The sequence below is a fragment of the Garra rufa genome, chromosome 17 (assembly GCF_049309525.1).
Source record: "Garra rufa chromosome 17, GarRuf1.0, whole genome shotgun sequence".
NCBI lineage: Eukaryota > Metazoa > Chordata > Actinopteri > Cypriniformes > Cyprinidae > Garra > Garra rufa.
In genome coordinates, this window is record NC_133377.1 from 30,985,302 (window position 1) to 31,002,470 (window position 17,169).

The 17,169-nt window shown below is 34.6% G+C and overlaps 1 protein-coding gene across 1 annotated transcript in view; it reads left to right on the forward strand.

The window, feature by feature from the left end:
* pkhd1l1.1 (PKHD1 like 1, tandem duplicate 1) overlaps window positions 1–17,169 on the forward strand; it is a 42,279-nt gene that overhangs the window by 757 nt on the left and 24,353 nt on the right. The window contains 31 exon segments of the mRNA XM_073821470.1: window positions 82–155; window positions 238–280; window positions 385–455; window positions 556–666; window positions 829–918; window positions 1,768–2,033; window positions 2,194–2,285; window positions 2,397–2,556; window positions 2,717–2,852; window positions 3,010–3,153; window positions 4,588–4,662; window positions 4,665–4,741; window positions 4,881–4,991; window positions 5,144–5,302; window positions 5,428–5,546; window positions 6,693–6,856; window positions 7,028–7,194; window positions 7,440–7,575; window positions 7,786–7,940; window positions 8,799–8,921; window positions 9,428–9,533; window positions 9,625–9,732; window positions 10,200–10,364; window positions 10,674–10,795; window positions 10,955–11,087; window positions 13,357–13,549; window positions 13,658–13,800; window positions 13,954–14,058; window positions 15,221–15,409; window positions 15,993–16,163; window positions 16,295–16,506. Of these exon segments, the coding sequence (XP_073677571.1) occupies window positions 82–155; window positions 238–280; window positions 385–455; window positions 556–666; window positions 829–918; window positions 1,768–2,033; window positions 2,194–2,285; window positions 2,397–2,556; window positions 2,717–2,852; window positions 3,010–3,153; window positions 4,588–4,662; window positions 4,665–4,741; window positions 4,881–4,991; window positions 5,144–5,302; window positions 5,428–5,546; window positions 6,693–6,856; window positions 7,028–7,194; window positions 7,440–7,575; window positions 7,786–7,940; window positions 8,799–8,921; window positions 9,428–9,533; window positions 9,625–9,732; window positions 10,200–10,364; window positions 10,674–10,795; window positions 10,955–11,087; window positions 13,357–13,549; window positions 13,658–13,800; window positions 13,954–14,058; window positions 15,221–15,409; window positions 15,993–16,163; window positions 16,295–16,506 (4,120 nt within the window).

The window sequence follows — 17,169 nt, forward strand, 5'->3', positions numbered from 1 at the left end:
AGTATTTTTCAATTGGTTTAAGAATTAAAAATGAATGCACCCTCCACAAAGACACATTATTATGTTTTTTTTTTTTTTCAGGTATGGCCTCTATTTGGATTCTGAAACCAGCCAATGGGGATATATGAGCTGTAAAATGACTGGAACATATGTTGGTGAGGACACGTCAAGATGTTCAAGAATTATTCATTCACCGTAGATTTGTGTTGGATTAAATGTCGTTGGTTTGGTTTTCAGGTCATCACAACCTCAGTTACATTCTCGACAGTGAATTTGGGAGGTCAGAAGAAGTTTGATTTTACTTTACTGTACATTTACTTTACATAAAAGTTTCAACATGTTGTTGACGGAAAAGTACATAAAATACATATTTTCTTTTTTCAGGAGCTTGCCTGACTTGGGTGTTTTCAGCGTCTCAGCACTGAACAAGCTTTCCATGTTCCAGACATATGCAGGTGCAAAAAAACATTTATTTTCCTCAAATAATGTGACTGCATGTGCAAAAGCAGATATTTTTGAAAAACTTGGCCTACGTATGATGTTTTTTTTTTTCAGAGGTGACAGGAGTTTCTCCTTCTGAGGGCAGTTTATTTGGTGGCACATTACTGACCATTCAGGGACGCTACTTTGATGAGACTGACAAGCCAGCTATGGTCTTAGTAGGAGGTATATACATAAAATCATATATAAAATAAATAATTATAAATATTAAATAATTATATAAATTAAATACATGCCTAGACAATAATTAAAATATTTTTATATGTAAAAAAATTTTTTTTATTATAATATAATGTCTTTTTTTAATAATGTTTTTTTTTGTCTTAGGTCGTGAGTGTGAGATTCAGAGCGTTTCAAATGAGAGGATAATCTGCATAACTCCTAGTTATGAAAGAACCAATATGACAGTGTTTCCTGGTGAGAACCTTATCTGATATCAGATCTCTTATGGTGACGTTATATTTCTGTCATCTTTTTCATAATCAGTGTTTGCATGACAGTGGAATTCTGCATTTTGTACGCAAGAACATCTAGCAGCAGTGTCACGTTATCTCAACCAAAACTATGATCCTCGTTTGTCACGTAGCCGTTTTCTTAGAATAACACTGCATATCAGAGCCCATCAAAAATTTGACACAAAGACGACTGGAGTTTTAACAATTCCCTTGTAGTTCTTTCTTTGATCATGCCTTAAATCCATCTAAACTTTACAAAGTACTCTGATTAATTTATTTAAATAAATTAATAAATAAATAAATAATTGTTACATAATTATTACATCTGACCCTGGACCACAGTACCAGTCTTAAGTAGTGTGGGTTTTTATATTTGTAGCAACAGCCAAAAATACATTTTATAAGTGAAAATTATTGATTTTTCTTTTATTCCAAAAATCATTAGGATATTAAGATCATGTTCCATGAAAATATTTTGTACAGGTCCTACTGTAAATATGTTGAAACATAATTTTTGATTAGCAATATGCATCGCTAAGGACTTCATTTGGACAACGTTAAGGGCGATTTTCTCAATATTTCGATTTTTTGCAACCTCAGATTCCAGATTTTCAAGTAGTATCTTGACCAAATTTAATTATAGAAATGTAATCTGGCACCAACCCTGAAAATAGCTACTGAAGTAACCTGAAGGGTTTGACAACAAGCTCTGGACTCTTTTACATATTATTTATTAAATTACATTACGTTACAAATGAGTCTAATAAACAGTGTTGTCCTTGAATGGATAATGGTTAAATTGTGTTTGTAGGTGGCAGAGGATTTAAAATGGAGATGTGGAACAACTCCAAACCAAATCTTCTAGAGGACGTCCTGAAGTATAATTCCAGTAGACCTGGATATTCAGTCCAGTGGGTTGATTCACTGTCCTATGTGTGGCCCAATGAAATTGATAACTTTGTGGCACGAATGAGTGGTTTCTTTGTTCCAATGGAGACTGACAACTACTATTTCCGGATCAAAGCCGACGATCTGTGCCAGCTGTATTTCAGCAAGACAGGTCTTCCGCAGGATAAGGTACCCGAATGACAGTAAAATCAATAAACCATTTCATAATTTGAGTTGTCAATGGAACTAATTAAATAGAGGTTAATAACTGACGATATTTGGATAAAATAAAATATAATAATTTTGTTACATTTTTAAAAGCTTAATCACAATTCTGTTTTGTTTACAGGTCAAGATTGCATCTCAGCCATACTATACAAATAGTTTTTTTTCCTATACCAGCCAAATGTCAGAGGTCATGCGCTTGGAGAAGGGAAAACCGTAAGTGAAGTTTTTCAATGTATGCTCTCGATTCTTTTTTTTGTCCAATATATCTCAATCTTGTATCTTAAATCATTTTCCACGCATGAAACATCTTTCGGTGTGCTACAGGTACTACATTGAGGTTTTAATGCAGGAATATGGAGTCGCAGCATCAGTGGATGTGGCTTTTTTCAAAGAGATCAGTCCTTTCATGGCCAAGCAGACAACAGATGCTGTTAATGAGAAACAACAGATTATTGCAAACTATGATGTACTACCTGAAAAACAGGTAGGTGAGCTCACAGGAGCACTTTAGGAAATGATTTTCTGGATAAGATAGAGGGAAGCCTTTGAAATTCATTTTTTGCATTACACCTGCAGAAACTCAGGTCCCAGATGTGGGCTCCTCTACCCGTATGTGTGTATTTTTAAATTATTTGTTGTTTTAGGTGATTCGCTTCGAGGGATGGGCGCCAACAAACTCCGTCAATGAAGTGCAGTCTCTGAGAATCAGCAGCAACTGCTTCTCTCTGAGCAACTGCGAAAACACGTACTACTTCCTAGCGTATGGAGGTCTTAAAACAGGTGCATTAGTTCACATAGCTCTATCAATGTGTGTTTGATGAAGTGGGTTTAATTTTCATGTGCATTACATTTTTGCATCCACTCTTCTGTACTACCTCTAAATGATGTCTTGTTTGCATGTTTGTTATGTTTACTGGAATTGCTTTGCATGTTGTAGGGCCAATCCCAGTTAGTGCTTCAGTGATGGAGTTGCAAAACGCCCTGAATGATTTGTGGACGATTAAACCAGACAGTGTTACAGTCACAAAGCAACAACTGGAAACTGAGACACTGTACAGCGTGACATTCAAATCTAACAGAGGTGAACTTAAAAAAAATGACCGCTATTCTTTGACTGATTACATCTGACTTTAAAATATGTGCTTTAAAAACCAATTACAGATGTCAGTAAAATATTATCTGTGCATTTCAATGAGAAAATGTCAACTGAAATACCTTAGTTAAATCCTAATGTTTTTACTTGATAATTAGCTAACTATAAGATGCCAATATAAGAAGCACCTTTCTGTATATTTTAAAAATAAATTCCTATAATTATATTATAATAAATTATGTAATATTATAATTAAATGTATAAATTTCTGTATTATATACAGGGGAAAACTGTTAAGATTTAACCAGACATTTAATGTAATTTGACTGTAAAATGCTGTTAATTCTACAGTTTTAAAAAGTAAAAAAAAAAAAAATCAATGTATAATTTACAGTAAAAAAACTGTAAACTGATATTTACTGGTTTACATTAAAGTTTTCTTGTTTGTAAATTGTAGATTTTTACAAATATATAATTTATATATTAAGATATAAATTAGGATATAATTTATTGTGGAAATACATGGCACGGTGATACTATACAGTATGTGCACTTTTACATGTAAAACAATATAAAAATAATGTTTTTGTTACTAAAAAATACTAGTTATGTTATAATTCACAGTAAAATTATTGATTACATGTTTATATATATATATATATATATATATATATATATATATATATGGGTCAGAGATGTTAAGATGTCCACATCAAAAGTGATTTTATGTCCATAGAAAGCACATTTAATGTAAGTAAAGTGTCTATACTTAGTTTTTGGAGAATAAAATCTCAAAATTTGGCTGAAATAATGTTACATTGTCATTCAGTGTAACACAATATATTTGTAAAAAAACAAAAACAAAAAACATGCTTATTCTGACTTTTACATATTAAAAATATTTAAAATAATAAGGGAGCATATTCAATTTTATTGTGTTTTAAATAAGTAAACAAATCTTACTGACAAATAGGCAAAACCTATAGTGGCAAATTGAAAACAAATGTGGAATTACAACTAATTAGTATTTACGGTGAAAGTAATTAATCTTTTAATATGTCATAAATTGATTTTTGTTGTAAATATGCCTGACAAGATTGTTACACTGAAAGACATTTTAGTGGGTGTCTTCTGTAAATTAGGGAAAAATGTATGATATTTATTTTTTATTCAGAAAAACAAATTAAATTAAACAATTTTTGAAGAAAACAACAATTTAAAGCAGTATTACACTTATTGTTTTTATGCTTAAACATTTTTTGTCTTTGACTCATGTATATTTCAGTTATAAAGTAGCTTTTCATTTTTACTAATTATGATTTACGCTTTTATAATTTTTAGTTTTTAATGTTGTTTGAGAAGTTTGCCAATACATTTAATAATATTATTAATACGTTTTCTTAAATCCTGTAATTATCTCAGGTAACTTTGAGGATCTTGAAATCTTTAGTATGGACTCCAATACGAACATCACAGTTAGTGAAGATGTGAAAGGGCAGGCAGCTTGCAGACATTCACACTGTTGTGGGCTGGAGTTCCATCCCTCCCTGTGCCGTTCAATGCTTCTGAAACTGAGGTTTTTCTTTGTTTTATATTTCTTAATATTTACCATAGAATAAAATATTAGCTTTTTTATGTACAAACATCTCAAATGCTCTTGTGAAATATTCCTTTTCTACATGATGGTTTGCATCTGCTTTTTTTTTTTTTTTAAGGTGCGTTCGGCACTAGATATGATGGTCACCGCTAAATGTCCAGCAGAGATTCCAACCACAGAGAACACTAATGTGAAATATTTCAAAGATTATGAGACCGACATCACAGGGGTAAGCAAAGATACAAAAGCTCATAATCATTTATGTTCTATTTGCATGTAACATTCAAGTCAAGTTAGCCTAGTGACAAAATTGCAACATGATAAACATGAACTATTTTGTTGAAAACGTCACCTTCTAGAGATTTCTCCTTGTTGAAACAGTTTTCAGGTGCTCTAAGCCGTAGAGGAGTCCGGGTCAGTGATTCAGAGGCTTTCTGTGGCCGCTGGTCTTTGAAGAACCCAGAGATTCTGTTCAATGCCGATGACACTGCAGCATCAGGAACGACCTACGGTGCAGTAGCACTACAAACGTACAACACTGTAAGCATAATCCAGCACCTCAGTATCTCATCGTCATTACTTTTTCAAGGATCAGAATGTTTTTTTCCTTATACAGTACATTTTTTAAAAAACACATTGCATTTTGTGTATGTATTTTATTGTAGCTCTGCTTGGGCTACAAAGGGCGTCTGGTGAATGAACTGGGAATTTTGTTCAGCTACCAGGGGACTACTTTTCGAGAGGAGAATATACGTATCTCTGTGCAATTTGATTCAACGAATGAGTAAGTTTAATCTACTGAATAAACAAAGTTACCGGAAGCCTGTTTCTACGGAAGCCCACCACTGAATAAATAAGAAAGGTTATTGCGACTTACTCCTCAATTCTGACTTTTTTTTCTCAGAATTGTGAGATATGAACTCGCAATTGTGAGTTATAAAGTCAGAATTGTGAGATATAAACTCCCAATTCCGAGAAATAAAGTAGCAATTGAGAGTTATAAAGTTAGAATTCCGAGATATAAACTCGCAATTCTGTGAACATATCAATCTTTTTTTTCTCCCCAGAATTGGACTTTATAACTCGCAATTGCGGTTTTATATCTTGTAATTCTGACTTTATATATAGCAATTCTGATTTATAACTTGCAATTGTGCGTTCATATCTCACAGTTCTGAAACAAAAGTCAGAAATGCAAGTTTATATAACGCAATTCTCAGAATTGCAAGATGTAAACGCGAAATTGCAAAAAAAAGTCAGAATTGTGAGATAGAAAGTCGCAATTACCTTTTTTGTTTTTTATTCAGTGGCATAAACTGGCTTCTATGTTTCTAAAACTTTTTCCTGCAGTTGAGTTATAAAGTCAGAATTGTGAGATATAAACTCGCAATTATGAGAAATTAAGCCAGTATTGAGAGATATATAATTCTGACTTTCTCAGAATAGTGAGTTTATATATTTTTTTTCGCAATTCTGACTTCACAACACACTATTTAGAGTCATATTTAGAGATATAAACTCGCAATTCTGAGAAAATATAATTTTTTCCCTCAAAATTGGACTTTATAACTTGCAATTCTGAGAAAAAAGTTGTGAGATATAAACTCACAATTGTGAGGAAAAAAAGTAAGAACTGCGAGATACTCGCATTTGCGAATTTTGACTTCGCAAAGTCAAAACTGTGAGTTTATATAATGCAATTCTAAGAAAAAAGTCAGAATTGTGAATTTGTATCATTCAATTCTGAGAAAAAAAATTGTGAGTTAAGAAGTCGCAATAACCTTTAATTTTTTATTCAGTGGAGGTAACAGGCTTCAGATGTCTTTCCTTTAATGGATTTGTTTTTATCGCCTATGCAAGATGATAATTAAACCAAAATCAAGATCATTATGTTGTGGGTATAAAGTAACACTAACATTGTCATTCTCAGGTGGAACTACAAGTGTGTGGATCTCCTGAGCTCCATACAGACAACCTACATAGGCACAAACTACAAACTACTTCAGTTCAGTGTGTATGGAGAGGTCGCCAACTCTGTTTACTTCATAGACGCTGTTCACCTTGGGCGTGAAATGACTTCTTTGGATTCTAATGGTGAGTAGGAATCAGTTATGGATTTGATCTTGAATTATGGACTTAAAAAAGTGGTTTGCATGTAAAACCATTGGATAATTATATATTTGCAAAGCTGTTTTTATTGTATTTTATTTTGAAGTGGTCCTTTTTTAATTTAAACATTCCATTTTTCTCTCGCCATATGTTCAGTTATAATCCACAAAAGACGACCACCTGCTCTAGCCAATTCAGGACCTTTTTTTTCAAGCATCGTTGTGCGCAAACAAGCCATTGCTTCACAAGTCAGCTACGAGATCACAGCGACACCTTACAACTGTGGCTTTGGTGTCCCACTGTTTGAAATAGGTTTTCTGGAGGTGAGTTAGTTCACATGAAGTTCAAATAAAAACACTACAAAGACTGTCTTGAAGTGATGGAAATTCCTGATCTCTCTGATATGATGAGGGATGGGCGACAACAAAATATTTTCCTGTCATAAGATCTGACTTTGACATTTAAATTTATCGCTTTGTCTCTGAATTGTTTCGAGCAGATAATTGTCGAATAGTTGAGTGATCCATGTGAGCTTTATCAATCATACCAATCAATTTTTGTCCAACAGAAAATGCCAAACAGCACAGGGGACAGACTGATTCAAAGCCAAGGGAATGCCACCGTCACCATTACGCGCCCTCTAAAAGCCAGCCCACCTCTTACTGGAACATTTGACGTTGAGTTCTCTGGCCGACGTGTTGAAGGCAAGCACATTGTCTGTGGTTTACCTGTTACTTTCCTACGTTCCTGTTGTTGCACAACAGATTCTTGTTGTCGGATACAGTAGATCATGTTTCAATCTTGGAATTAATTTATTTGAATAGTGAAATGAACCCTCCTTTCTACATGCACCACTATCTTCCAAAGTGGTTTAACTGGTTTGTCATTTGGTATGTGCGGTGTGTGTTTCTCAGGCCTGGCAGTAGACATTAGCGCTGCGGACCTGCAATACGCACTACAGGGGATCCCCGAGCTCGGCCAGCTGCAGGTGGACAGATATGGAGACTGTAAGGGCTACTATTGGAACATCCAGTGGCTCACCATGCCTGGAAGTCAGCCTCTCTTAAAGGCAAGAAAGAGTTTAGCGTGTCAAGTCAAGTCACCTTTATTAATATAGCGTTTTTAACAATATGTAACATTTGTCATGATCGAGGCTGTGGGTCTTCCCTCAGCCTCTCGAGGTCGCTGTTCCCCTTGCACTGCACTCCCCTGATTGTTCACGTCTGTCTTGTAATTAGCACTGATTTCACTCACAGCTGTTCACTATCTGGTCTATAAGAACTCTCACTTCTCACTCCTGCTTCAGGTCTGCATTGTCTTTTGTCTTGCATGTACTTTTGTGTTCCTGACCTTGGCCTTAGATCTTGTTTCATGTTTTGTTCAGTTTATGTTTCAGTTTATGTTTAATTTGCCGTGTTGGCCTTTTTGTTGGTTTTGTTATTATTTTCATTAAATATTATCTTCCCCTGCATTTGGACCCAGACCTCCCTTCTTACCCGTGACAACATTTATCAATTTTATCTCACAATTCAGACTATTTTTCATCTCTTTTCTAAGTTTACATCTCCTAGTTTGGACATTATAACCTGATTTAACTTAACAATGGTGAGTTTGTCAATTCTGAGGAGAAAAGCCAGAAATGTGGGATATAAAATTTATATAATGTGGGATATAATCTATTCCGAGGGGAAATGAGAGAAAGACAAGATGATTTTTCTTTTGAGAATTGTGAGATATAATCTTGAAATTCCAAGAATAAAACCAGAATTTTGAAATATAAACTCAAATTTACCTTTTTTATTCTTTTATTCCATGGCTTCCATACTTGAAAACTGTCATTTTCACAGAAATTGGTCTATAATCTTAATTTTCTCAGACTGTTAATTTTATACCAGGTTGAATTAACATTTTTGATCATGTTAACCAGATCAATGCTTCCAATTTGGTTGGCGTGAACCCTTCAGTGACAGCACGCAAGATCGAGCAAGGAGGCCTCTTCAAACAGAGAATTATGGGAGACTTTCTACGTGTGCCTACAAATAAACCACAGGTGCTTTTTTTCCTCATTGCTTTTGCTGCAATATTTATGTTTGTCCAACATTGGTCACATAAATGAAGCTTGTTTTTAAAGACATTTCCTCATGTTACCTGATGCCGTGTAGCGTGCAGCTTTCAATAGTGCTCTGTACTGGGTCAGTTTGGTTGTTTTGCTCTGTTTGAATATCCACTGTTCAGGGGATTTTGCATGTCGAGAGGATTATGGGTAAACCAAAGAATGAAAGGTTCATTTGTATTATTACAGACAGACAGGTGCACATTCTGTAGTCTGAATGTACATGATCATTTTTTAGGATTTGTCTATAATAATAAATTTTGCATTGAATCAACACAATGTGAATATACACAAAATGTCCAATGTCTTGTGTAAAAATTTGGATCCTGAAGCAACAACCAGTTGAGAAACACTGCTTTAGGTTTATCTTTTAATAAACCTAGATCTTTTATCTGCTTTATCTAATAATGAAAATGCACATTCCTGTGCTTGTTATCTTTAAGGTGGAAGTTTTCATCAATGGCATCCCATCATGGTGTTCAGGGGATTGTGGTTTCACCTGGAGTCAGTCAAAGACCCCAACAGTAACCGGGATCTCCCCTACCCAAGGTGGAGTAAATGATCAAGCCTCTCAAAAGCTATCATCTCCATATATCGTTATTTTTAATGGTTTATATTACTGACGTAACTTGTTGTTCAGGATCCAGCGGTCTGGGAACAGTTCTTACCATAACTGGATCTGGTTTTGATGGTGGAAACGTCACTGTAAAGACCGGAGATGTGGAATGCTCTGTTCTACAGATTACCAGTAAGTCAAAACCCAGTAATATCATAAAATCTGTTTTTTCTTAGGTAACAAACTGCATCTCTTTTGATTTAAAACAAACAAACAAACAAACAAAAACATAGCATCTGTAATTTTTAGGAAATATGAAGACTGTGTTATAATTTACTCACCCTCATGTTGTTCTGAAGCCGTATGACTGAATTCTTCTGTGGAACACAGAATTAGACATAAAAAAATTCTACTAGTCAAGCTTTTTCCATGCAATTACTATGAAACATATGATACTAAAGCTTTTAAGCTTTAAAAAATGAATGCAAAGAACCATAAAAAGTATCATATATGTGGTTCACATGACTGTAATTTAAATCATTATTCACTCATTTCATGTTTCACAAAATAAGTAATACAAGTTTACAGTTGTGATTTTAGTGAACTTTTCCTTTATGCACAATTCAAGCAAACATTTAATCAAATACTTTGTGTTTCAGATACTTCAATAACCTGTCAGGTCGGTCCTGCGAGTGCAGGTGTACAGCCAGTCTCTCTGAGTTTCTCTTTGGTGGGAAATGCCCAATACCAGAATAATAACAGCTTTAACTTCACTCATCTATTAGGAGTGACCTCCTTAAACCCCACAACAGGAAGTGTAGCAGGTACCTATAGCATTACACTTCTCTACAGACAATAATATGTGAAATAATTTTTTTATTAAATTAGTACTTTTTGCATGCATGTGTCTTTTATGCATATTATACATTAGGGCACAATAGTCTAGTACCGCTGGTAAAACCACTTCCGTTTCTTATTTTTAAAATGAAAATGAAAATTGTAATGTTTTCCCATTACAAATTATTTTTGAAGAATATATATTTGAACAAAACTGAACTGGCACAAACCTTGCTTACCAATGTTAGCCCTACATATTTCAACTATTACTTGATCTTTTCTGTATGTCTTCACAGGAGGGACGATCCTGACAGTGACTGGCTATGGATTCAGTAATGATACCAGAGTCACCATTAACGCTCAGCCATGTAACATTATAGAAGTGCAACTTTCCCAGCTACGATGTATAGTTCCAGCTGTAAGTGAAGAACTTTATTTACCATACCAAGAATAGACACATTTAAATCCTAAATGTGTTATAAACCTTTTTAAAACTTTGTAATTGAATATAACAGTTACTATGAATATTTGATTAGTATTATTAACAAAACACCTTTTATACTTGTGTATAAAGCAGGGCTCAGAAGGTGAACAGAGAGTAACACTAACCGCGGGAGAGATGACAGCAGTATCAGATGGCTTTTTCACATACAGCGCCAATTTGACGGCCATAATCACATCTGTGAGCCCACAAACTACAAAAGTATTTGGTAAGGTGTCAACAATTATGCATTTTCAGAGGCAGATGTGTTTAAAAGTCTATGTATTTCCCTGGGAATTAAACCTTAAAGAACATTAAACATTAAAGAAACTGGGACATTTTCTAACTGTAATACTTTTGCAAATATTAGACCCAGACAGTGACATTCACAAGTATCCTGAATTGCTTCAGACGTTCAAATATGTTTTTCAATACCTATTCATTTTGTCAAAATTGGTGCTTGCTCTATAGATCGCATTTTATGTTTGCAAACAGCCAGCAGCTGATTGTTTTCTGTTCTGAGATTAAGCCGTAAGATGATACTCCGTCTGCTGAATATATTCTATTTTTAGAATAGAGTTCTCTTGCCTTTATTCACAAGAATGCCGAGTAGTGCATAAGGACTACCAAACTTTCAGATCAATCAGCGATTTAATCCCTTCAACATACAACGTTCAATAGTGCATCAATTATGCGTCACTCAAAAACAAGTAGTCAAATCCAGTCTGATTAGTCTGGCTTTGGACATGGAATGATGCCGTAATTTTAAGTGTACGTGCCAGTCTAAAATTAACTCTTGCCACACCTACCAAAACAAACTTTTGGGGGCAAAAAAAAATGTAATTAATTAATTAATTAATATTTATGAATTCTTACAGTTTCTCTCTCACACAGTATATAAACTTTACACATCGTATACCCTAAATTATATTAGATTCAGTTCTGGAAAAAAAAAACCTTTAAGCATTTAAGATAAAGCCCTCATGGTAAATTTTCCATCGAGGAGGAAGTTGAAAGACGACACTGGAGTCACAACATGTTTTCTTTAGCAACTGTTTGTATATCTTTGATTTGAATCAGGGACATCTCAAAGATCAGAGAGTGTCAGACTGTGATTTTTACAATGCAATGTAAATGATGTGTTATGTTCTTTTGTAAAACAAAGTTACTAGCCAAATTGTACTCACATTTGACGCTTTGTGAGTAAATAAAGATTACCGAGCTTTCAGATCAATCAGCGATTTAATCCCTTCAACATATAACGTTCAATAGTGCTTCAATTATGCGTCACTCAAAAACAAGTAGTCAAATCCAGTCTGATTAGTCTGGCTTTGGACATGGAATGATGCCGTAATTTTAAGTGTACGTGCCAGTCTAAAATTAACTCTTGCCACACCTACCAAAACAAACTTTTTTGGGCATTAAGCATCTATGAAAAAAATAAAAATAATGAATGAATGAATGAATTAATATTTATAAATTCTTCCAGTTTCTCTCTCACACAAAATATAAACTTTACACACCTTGTACCCTAAATTATATTAGATTCAGTTGTGGAAGAAAAAACCTTTAAGCATTTTAGATAAAGCCCTCATGGTAAATGACGACAATGGAGTCACAACATGTCTTCATTAGCAACTGTTTGTATATCTTTGATTTGAATCAGGGACATCTCAAAGATCAGAGAGTGTCAGACTGTGATTTTTTACAATGCAATGAAAACCATGTATTATGTTCTTTTGCAAATTAAAGTTCCTAGCCAAATTGTACTCACATTTGACACTTTGCGAGTGTCCATTTATGCCCCTTAATTTAAGAGAGGCATATTCAACCTCTTACGGCAATTCGAATGAGGTCGTACAAATTCGTATGAATTAGCCACCTCGTAAAATATGTACGAATTGGTCATGAGATAGCGTTGGAATATTGTGTCTTTGTTTCAAATCACCTGTGGTCACTTTTACCCTTCGACCTGTCGATAGCAACAGAAACCTTTCGAGATGTACGTGACTGACGATATAATTAACCTTAAAAATGGGTCCAACCTACAATTAGTGTATCCCACTGCTTCTACAATCAAATAAACACCGGTTGGCCTCTGGTCTTAGAGGTACTTGATAATAACGGCGAAAGTCATGGGATACAAACAAACAGGTAAAATCACATTCAAGTGTCAAGTGTCTCTTTCCATCCCATTGTTCTGTACATCTTGGTTACAGCTGTAAACCCCCCATATGGCCTCCAGACAAACCTCTGCTGAAAGTTTTCAGCTCTTTTGTGCGGGCCAGACAATTGCACTGGCTTTAGCGGATGTCACACAATCAGAAAAGCCAGTTTGGCTGCGGTGAAAGACAATCTACAGCGCTACGGTTCTTAAAAGCTCTAAGCACTCCAGACAAAAAACGATCACAGCAATTTCATATCTAACTTCCTCATTGTCCCTCACAATCTTACTGAAACTGCAATTAATTTGATATTGTTTCCATTTCATCTTTTAGGACACAGGATTCTTACCATCTTGGGCATGAATTTTGCAGAGCTGGTTAATGGCAGCTCTGTTTTGATTGGTGAGGCTGAGTGCGAATTGCTGCAGTGGACCAATGAAAACATCACCTGCCTGTTACCCACACTTCCCCCAGCTGAATACAATGTCCATGTGAGAGTGGGAAACCAGGGTTACCCCTTAACCAGGTCTCATATCACTCATTGTACTACAAAACATTGTATTTCAAAGTATCCGTTTCTACAACTATAGAAAACTGCTTTTTAGAGTGATATATATATATTTTTTGTCTGCAGTGATGGTGTTCAAACCACTATAGAGTATGATCTAGAGGTGACTGGTTTTTCTCCATCTCTGGGATCTTTGTATGGAGGAACCACTATCACTATCGCCGGCTCCGGGTTCAGCCCTGTCGCAGCAGATAACAATGTGACTCTGGGTAGGATTAGACTACAACCGAAATCTTACCATAAAAATATTTCTCATGCTTACTGTGAAAGCAATGTTTTACACAACTCTTTACCGAAACCAATAATTTCCAGATCACTTACTGCAGTCACGGTTGTGATTCTGTGTTTTTTTTTTTATACAGGAGACAGACAATGCCGAGTGACAGCCGCTTCAGATCATCACCTGGAGTGTGTGACACAGTCTAGAGATAAAACATTCACTGTGACTAACCAAGGTTTCCACCCCGGTAATATCTCTTTTGCTTTTATCTCTTTTTCTGTCACGCACACAACACCTGAATACATCAAAGGTGAACAATGGCTGTCAGCACAATGACTGTCTCATGTCAAAAGCTTATCAAATACTAGAGATGCCAGCACAATAGCAGGATTCTTCTCCACAGCACTGTTTAAGTGGATTTTTTGTCACGCTTGTTAAGACCAATTAAATAGTTTGTACATTGTTAAAGAAGAGCATACAAATATTGCTGTGAGCTATGTTTAGTCCTGCACAGAATCCACACAGACATAATTCAGTGGAAATCAAGTTTAAGCTAGCAGATTTGCAAAGAAATCTTGAGTGTTTGCTTATTAAATAGTTGTAGAATGATGTTTCTGTTACCAATTAGACTCGCAGATGTGTTTAATAGTCTGTTTCCTGCATAAGTCATTAAATAGCAAGGTGATGGAAATTAACATTTTAAAACAACTAAAACTGCTTGAAACTGCTTGAGGTTATAGAAATGAAATTGAAATAAAAATGCAAGAATAGAAAAGTCATAGAAATAGATACATTTAAACTTACAAACAATTGATTTAAATCAAAATGTAATGGCAGTAAAAATCTTGGTAACACTTTACAATAAGATGTCATTTGTTAACATTAGTTAATGTATTAACTAACATGAGTGAACAATAAACAAATGAACACTATTCATCTTTGTTAATGTTACTAAAAATACAGTTGTTCAGTGTTTGTTCATGTTAGTTCAGAGTACATTAACTAATGTTAACAAACACAACTAGTGATTTTAATAATGCATTAGTAAATGCTGAAATTAACATGAACTAAAATTAATAAATGCTGTAGAAGTATTGATCATTCTTAGTTCATGTTAACTAATGTAGTTAACTAATTGTAACTAATGAAGCTTAACTGTTACCAAAATCTAAAATCTTAAATAATGGAGAAGTGATGAAAATGTAATATAATCTTAAAAGGTAAACAAAAAGAGATGACAAATAACATCTGAAAGTAGTAGAAATGTGTCATGGAAATAAATAAAATATTAAAAGGTTATGAAAAATGTGGGACCCCTATATATTGTGTTGTGCAATAAAATGTGCATTTTTGGCTATATGTGTTCGTTTTTCCAGTTGCATACAGTTAATTACATCACATGTTTGCAGTGTATGGTCAGGGTTACGCCTGGAGTCCTTCTGCGCTAATAGCCTCGGTGGGAGACACTGTGGTTTGGCGCTGGGACGCGCCAGCTTTTGTGTCCGGTCTGGCCTACAAGGTATTCAGTGTGTCCAATCCCAGCAGCACAAACTATGATGGCATTGCTTTCAGCAGTGGAAACACCCCAACTGCCAAAGGTACAAATAGTTACTACTACTACTACTACCCAATAACTTTTCAATAACATTTTCTAGTCTAGTTCTTATTAAGAAACCCTATTTAACTAAAATAAAACCACATTTAATTAATATTAATATCTACATAATGAAATAATTACCTTGCATATTTATAAAAATAATAAATATTACTATATATACTTTTTAATAGTTACCAGCTTGAAAGCTGTATTCTTTCATTTTGTCATAAAAATATTGCCAATAAGGAAATTTAGAGACTGGACCTTCGGGAAATACACAGTAATTTAATACCTCCCGATGCAGACAAACATTTGGTTTGTAAGAGTGTCCGATTTCATGAAGCGTAAACTCAAGGTGCGTAACATAATTACATACCAGTCACTGTGTAGAAAACAATGTACTCTACAATTTTGCACCATAGTTAAACAACAATTAATTTGTGCCATGCCTTTTGCCGTTAATGTAAAAATTTGTATTCCTGTAAAGGAACTAAAGAAGACAATGCGAGATGGAGGCATGATGCCAGTTTGTTTGAGAAACAAAATTGAACCCTATTGTGCATGTGTTTGTGTTTTACCATAAGGGTTTTTCGCCTACCGTTTCACGTCTCCTGGAGTTTACTACTATAGCAGCGGTTACATTGACTCTGGCAAACAGAAGACACTTCAGGGAGTGGTGACTGTTTTGCCACTGGAGGAGAGCACTGTTGGGCTGCAGGTGTTTGTGACAGGAATACAGGCCTCTATGGATATAGGTACAATGGAAACACTTTGATAAGTATTTTCAGATCAAAATACTCAAAATTACAGACTGCAGCTTAAGTGATGGTAAGGAATTTGCTGGTAAATCCATCATAATCACCTTTTATGTCCTCCCCAGATTTAGGACAAATGAACTCACCCAACTCCACGTGTGTGGCCACTTCTGACTGTTTCCAAGATCAGCTGGAATTTAATGAGACTTCAGAAAGTCTGTACTTCCGTTTTACTTCCTGTGCCAGTCCCACTGTGTATGACATTACACCTGACCATGGCAATACACATGACATCATCAGAATCAGCGGATCTGGCTTTAGCAGCATTAATTGTGCAAATGAGGTGAGCTTCAGTGGAACACCACACATACGTGTGACCCTAGATCACAAAACCAATCATAAGGGTCAATTTTTTTCAATTGGGATTTATATATCATATGAAAGCTGAATAAATAAAGACAATATTTGTCCGAGATACAACTATTTGAAAATCTGGAATCTGAGGGTGCAATAAAAATCTAAATATTGAGAAAATCGCCTTTAAAGTTGTTGAAATTAAGTTCCTAGCAATGCATATTACTTATCAAAAATTAATTTTTGATATATTTACAGTAGGAAATTTACAAAATATCTTCATGGAACTTGATTGTTACTTAATATCCTAATGATATTTGGCATAAAAAAAAACTATAATTTTGACCTATACAATGTATTTTTGGCTATTGCTACAAATATACCTGTGCAACTAAAGACTGGTTGTGGTCCAGGGTCAAATATTTCTAATTTTTTGGAATATCACACACAAACTATCCCAAAAATCTGACAGACATCGCTGAAATCCAAAAAATGATTAACCAGAAAAAAACCCTATACCTAATTTTTCAAAATACATAAAACAACAAAGAAAACAGTAAACATGTGAACAAAATATTTTTAGACTATTTACCAAACAAGGTATTTCATATTTTGGAAAATATAAAAAAATATATATATATTATATTATTAT